General features: G+C 38.8%; 1 protein-coding gene across 1 annotated transcript; it reads right to left on the bottom strand. All coding sequences in view use genetic code 11, as the record gives it.

The window, feature by feature from the left end:
- Positions 1–361: 361 nt before the first annotated feature.
- Positions 362–979, bottom strand: EGR_01466 (hypothetical protein; the record flags this gene model as incomplete). The annotated part of the gene is made up of 2 exons (XM_024490715.1): positions 362–387; positions 871–979. 2 exons carry the CDS (start codon positions 977–979, stop codon positions 362–364), a joined length of 135 nt encoding a protein of 44 aa, XP_024355039.1.
- Positions 980–6,675: the final 5,696 nt, after the last annotated feature.

The raw sequence follows: 6,675 nt of genomic DNA, 5'->3' as shown, positions 1-6,675 counted from the left end.
TCACCTCCAAAGATAGCTACGATTTTAAAAATAAAGAATTTAAATTATTAGGCAGACTGGTAAGATTAATATCCCTTCTGGTGGCAACTTGTAATACCGTTGGGCTCAGTCGGGTGAATAACTTACTCCTAATTTGAAATCCTTAAAAAGATTACAGTTTTGAGTTAAACAAACCAAATTTTAGTTGTTCTTTTAAAGCGTATTTGTTTGAAAGCTTCTTGTGGGTCAAAGGTGAGCAGGCTGAACTGACCTCGTGCCTGAGACGGCTCATCGAACCTCAAGGAGGGCTAAAATGCTGATTCTCCCACGTACTTTTGCCATTTGAGAAATTCTACATTGTGACAGTAAAATATACCTTTCTCTAACCAATCCCTTCCACCAAAGAGCCTGAAAATAAAGGTGAAAGGGCAGAGTGAGGACAATATTTCGTAGCATGATTAGAATTATTTACAGCCCTCGACTCGACCCTCCTTTGTTGATTGATAAGCCTTTAGGCGGTTCGCGTGCTGCCAGTTATTAATACCTTGTTATTGACTATACTCGACCAGCGTATGATAAGGCGATTGTGCTTAGAATGATTCTAACTTGATCAACTTTTTCACTGGTTGAACTCATTTCAGTGTCCATGAGTGGATATTTCATTCACTTTTGTTGTGCTTAAAAGAAAAATTGTAATCGAGAGCCTAGTTTCATTATTAGCGCCTCCAACTATTGGTATTTTTGTTTCTTACAGTGGGAATTATTTGCTACACAGTATGAGTCGCCTTGCCGGGGGGTAACCTGGTCGAGCATTCATCAGGAAGGGGCAGGCTCATCGGCTCGTGGGAGGATTTTGCGCCAAGATAAATCACACGAGAGCACGAGGCCTACGTGTAGAAAGTTGAGGGAAGAAGAGGTAGGAAACAGCGTCATCCTCCCTAACGCCCAACCGCACCAGATCGCTGTCACTGCCAAGCTTGATTTGTGTGCGCGAATGCATGGTGGAGTGCGCATAATTTATCTCAATGCTGGGAGAATGCATTTACCAATGTGAGTTTCTCTGTCCACTCTCTCGAGGACGCCCTGTGTTGAAGTAACTAGCAATTTTACACAACCATTGGTTCATTCGGAATGCAAAATCATTTTGAAATGTGGGTATCTAACGCCGTCAAGGTCTTTTATTTTCCAATAATCCGAACACTAGTCTTTGTATCTAATGCAAAAACTGGTTTTCCAATGCAAACTAACCATTGGCTTGCTTTCAAACCGGACCTTAAAATCCATATTTTTTCTTTTGGATTAGTAGGGAGTGCTGCATTTAGTAGCAAAGTATTTGGGTAAATGAAGGAGGACTATTGGCACATTCAACTGTGTTGTCATTTTAGATCCTGAACAGTTGTTAATTGAAAAAAATGAAAGAGTGAATTTTACACCCATTTTTACCTCTAAATCCTTGTTAATTTTCAAAAACAACTGCAACTATTAGACGTTAATATAGAAGTCAAAGTAGTCGTTCGCCGAGGATATCCATGACCTTGCGGCCCCCTCCTGTGTCTATTACTTTATTCAAACACAAAAACTAAACATGCGACTTTGAATAACAGTCCTAGCATTACAAAATTTTTGCCTTTCTTATTCAGCGCCTCCTTAGCTTAAGGACATAATTACTTAAGCGAATTACAATTCTGCTCCATTACCGCAGATCCTGTTAGCTACCCCTATTCTCGAAATGTATTTTAAATATTACCGTGCAGTTTTGACTGCAGGCATTTGTTTGTAATAAATTGCGCTTTACAACCAACCAATTTTTTAGCGTATACCCACAATAATAAAATACTTTCACCAAATAAAAGACTATGTACACCTCGCGGCAATTACAAACGACCGTGTAGATTTCTGCTGGGGGACCCTACACTGTAGCCATTAGCAGACTTTCATGTGTTCTGCATTATGACAAAACTGATGTACACAAAATGCGTTATCACTTCCGTATCTTAATTTTTTCCCTGCTCTACACAGAAACGATTGTGCGCCTGCTAGAATTCACACATCCTTGCATTCCCTGCATTAAGTAGCACATTTTGTTCTCAACTTTATTATGGTTTTTCTTAGTGGAGATCTTACTAGAGGAATAGACAAGGGAGGATTAGAGTCCGCAGTTTAGTGGAACACAGTCACATGATTGTGCATGGCTTACATCCGCACCTACTCGTAACCTTTTTGCCAAAACGACGGGAATGCCTGCATACGTTCAGTCAAACGATGGTCGAGACCCCATCCTCTTGGCATTATGCACTTTGTGTTTTGTGTGAAAATTGCGAATAGATATCGCATCTCACGCCAAATTTGCTACTCAAGGCCCAAGCAGCACTTTCAAGCAAGCAGTTCGCGCATGTAATTATTTTTTTAATGTTTCAATAAAAAAAACTCTGAATACAACATACAGATATCTGAGAGGCAATTAACAAGATGGCTAAGCTAAAAGCTATGCAAAAAACAGTAAATTATGCCATTGTTTTGCGGAAAACAATGTTTCGCAATAATTTTGCATTATTAGTATCCAATTCTATTGTCTACTTATATTTCATCAATAATATATACATTTGTGTAAATGTATTCTTTCGCCATAACCAGCATCGGCTGACCAAGAAAGTTCGCTCCGTTTTGGGTGCACCCTGCTGCAGTGACCTGTTGGTACTTCTAGGGACTTGTGAAGCACTATAACGAAAATGCATTGTAAAGTAAAAACATTCATCAGTCTATTGGTACGCTTCTCTGTTTTACCCACAACTTTCCGGTTATTTTAAACTCTTATTTACCGTCGACTGAACATGGTGCAATTTGAAGTTATTTACTTTAAGAACTTAACCTTGCTCCCAAAGTTACAAAAGCTTCTCAGTAAATTTTGTCTGTCTTTTAAGAAAGGTGCGGTGGCAGAACACTACCGTTCAGAAAAAGCTTAAACGATTTGAGTGTGTCTAGTGATTAATCGCTTCCTATTTCTGATCATGAAGAAACACACTCAGTTGTTAGTTAAAATAATTTAAAGTGAATGTGTCAAGAACTTGCACCCATGCCAACTGGGAAAGTGGTGGTATAAAATACGCAAATGAGTCCCACATTCATTAAAAGATGACACGGAGTATCAAAACTACTGATTCATCCTTAAATTCCTTTACCTTTTTAAGAACGTGCTGTCCGGAAAGGTTTCTTTGCAACTCATTTGTGATGAGAAGTAGCCTTGCATTACAACGTTAGGCTGACGGTCACATCATCAATCTATCCTAATAGATCCTTTCACCAACCACCTCACACCTCTTAGGTGCGGGCCACCTCATCCTTAGAGGAAAACACTTTGTGCGAGTGTGTGTTCATGGTATACTGCAGAAGGAGTTGTTCACTATGAACTTCTTGCTAAAGACCAGACGAATACGGTTGCTATCTTGAGAGTGAGCTGGAAGAAACTCTACTTTAAAGACAGTCGGGATTAGTCAGTCAGTAGGAAGAAAGTCCAGACATCGCAAGACGGTGTACTGTACACAGCTGGATTTACTTCTGAGAGGATTTGCACTTTGGGCGAGGTGGGTGAGAACCTTAGCATTAAGCAGTCACATGCGAAATAGAATGGGCAACTAAAACATAAAAGTGAGATAAGAACGGGAGCTACTTGAGCGAGTTTTTTTCACTTCCAGAGAAAAAACGCCTTGTTAGAGTGGAATACCCAGGCTCTTTTAAAAAGATTTCCAAAGGTTATTTTATTTTATAATTATTGCATTTGGACATCTCATGATAAAATGATTGGTTATCAAAGGGTGCGGTTCCATGTTTTCGCCAGTAGAAATTGATATTATGAACAAAGCAGCATAAATGTAAGTTAAATTATTCTATCCAACCCACATGAGTCGTAAAACACATAAAAGTAAACCTATACTGTTCTGAAAACTAGAAAATGCAGGTTTTTGAAGTTTATTGAGATTCTGCTTAGGCTCTTAACTCATAGGACCCTCTTAAAATTACAATAGCGAAAGTGAACAACTGCATAATATTGTACACTTCTTTAGTTAAAGTGGTTTCAATTCAAATATTGCATGTAATTATTGATGTGTTTTCATCTACATTTTGTTATTTCTCTCAGAAAGTACCTTAGTGAGATGTTGAATTTTATTGATAAATATTACCGTGGTGGATGGGGTTCAAGTAGGAAACAAAAATGACGGTATTTTCTAAAACAAAATATTTAAGATTTCAAGATCTAGGTCGTTTTAATGAGGCATAGTCCTTTCTGGCGATTCTGGTGCAGGAATTAGGTGCCTGGTAGATAACTACATTTATTAGTGGGATTAAAGAATAGGCGGCATTTCAGCACAGTTATCACTTGCGTAAGGAGGGGCGTTGATTCACTTGTGTCTTAACCATGCAATCGTGAATGCTCTAGTTGAAAAGGGTTTACTTGGGAAATACCTGATATCCCCTTGTACACATCTAGTTCTTCAAACGTTAAGGATAATCAGAGAAAGACAAATCCTTGCGCAAAACACTGTAGGCTCCTTTAGAAACAGTGGATTTTCAAATATCCTTTCTTTGCATGCCGGAAAATTCCGAAGGAGTATATCAAGGTAGAAGTTGGTATGAATTAATTATATTATTTGTAATCCACATGTACAACAGTGATTGATAAGTTAGCTCTTTTCAAAAACACATACATAAATACGTGTCACGAATCTTCAATCGCAAGAATTTAAGGAGACTTCCTTGCATTTCACCTCTTATTTCGGTGTTTCCAATATAACTCCCGAGTAGATTGCCATTAATTGATTAGGCGCCAAATCGTTATGCTAGGGAAGCACCTTCACGTAGAAAACAGACGACAGTGGTAAAAACGGAGTGCCACCACATATACGATAGAGGGCCCCCAGTGTCATGAAAGTGTGATGGGTAAAGCAACTTGCAATCAATGAAGAAAATACGCTTACTTTTGCCAATGGTTCCATTATTTGCATTGTGCTTTAGGAATTATAATCTTCCAAGGGACCAATTCCAATTACAATCAGGAATGATAAACCCAAATGCAAGAAAACTTCTTTAATGCCCCAGCTTCCCTTACTGAACTTTTAAATATGTTATAAGTTGGAATTTCGATCTACCTACGAAGTAGTTGCACTGACTGGTTCTATTTCAGATATCAAAGTAGGTGCAAGTGGTAGTTATAACTTAGGGTATACCAGCACAGTTAATTCCTCTACATTTCGACCGTCTTTACTTAAAAGAAGCATTAATAGGTTTCGTTTATACGCTAATTTCAATATTAAACCGGTTTGAGTGAACAAAGCCAATTCACGCCGAAGATCGGCAGTTAACGACCAATCAGATGAAAAACCGGCTTTCCCATTATTCTGCACACATTTTCGAGACTGTTCTCACCTCCGCCTTACCTTTTCAACTACAAGCTTAGTCTCCTGCAAAAGAAGTAAACTTCTATGGAAGTAGCGGGATGCCCTACCCGTCTGGATTAAATCATGACGGATTCGCTTATTTGTTAGGTGGTTTTTGGTGCACCAAAGTGGTGTAAGCGATGATGGAGGCTGGGTTCTTTTCTTAATAAGGTGACCTTTAGGATTTAAAATGCCACAATTTCTAGGGAAAGTAATTTATTTTGGATAACTGCCGCTTCCGAAAGGCCACATATTCCTTTAAAGAAATGCAATTTTGCTTTAGTTTATTCTGAGTTAAATTAACCAAAGTGTCTCTGTATCCCTAAGATTCTCACCAGTCTAATTAGACAGTGAAATATTCTTAGGCTTAGTTTTTACAAAATTCCGTAGCATAATCTCCACCTTTCACCTGGTATAAATTCATGTGGGCTGGCAAACCACATGCAAATGATTTTGAGACCCGACTAACATTGTCAGGAAATAATACAATTCCGCACTACTGTAAGTGATCTTGTATTGCAATCTTTCTCAATACTGGTCACAGTCAAGTTGGCGTTTAAGTACAATCAATGCATAAAATTAGTCGTCTGTTCCTCATACCAACTCTCAGCAGACTGCGCAAAACCACTTTTGTACGTATTTTAATGTCAGTTAGCAATTTTGTAAAGTGAAAGTGCTTTTGCATTCCATTGAAGCAACGGTGGTGTAAGATTGCATTATGAACAAAGTAGTGATTTAGGTTTGTGCTCATTAATATACTAAATATAATGCTGTCACTTTCTTTCTAGTGTTTTTGCTGTTCTACAATGTGATAATATATTAAGTGCAATTAATAAGTGAAACTAAGTTATGCATACTTTACAATGGAGCATTGTTCCACAGTGGCAGGTCTAATCGCAATGGCCACTGCCTGGGACTGATTCGCCCTCAGTGGGCGACGCGCTCATCTCTTCGGTCGCGATGGCTACTCTGATGGCCATGCTGGTTGAAGCAGTAAAGCAGACTGTATAGATAAAAAAACCCAATCTCATTAGGAAGTGAACTGGCGCTGTTAAAGGTTTGCTGACGTATTTGCACTACCACCATCGCTGCCATCATCATTCCTGTTTACTGGTCTGTCACGCTTTTTCCGTGGTTACGTAATCTGAACTGGTTTTTCTGCATGAATTTGCTATCTGCAAATACTCCTAACAAGTACACACACAAGCTCATGTGATACAACCGTATTGGAAAGTGTGCAATTCTCCTTCATCCTGACTGCATT

Source organism: Echinococcus granulosus (genome assembly GCF_000524195.1).
Source record: "Echinococcus granulosus chromosome Unknown EG_S00005, whole genome shotgun sequence".
NCBI classification, from domain to species: domain Eukaryota; kingdom Metazoa; phylum Platyhelminthes; class Cestoda; order Cyclophyllidea; family Taeniidae; genus Echinococcus; species Echinococcus granulosus.
This window is presented reverse-complemented; position numbering and strand designations above follow the sequence as displayed.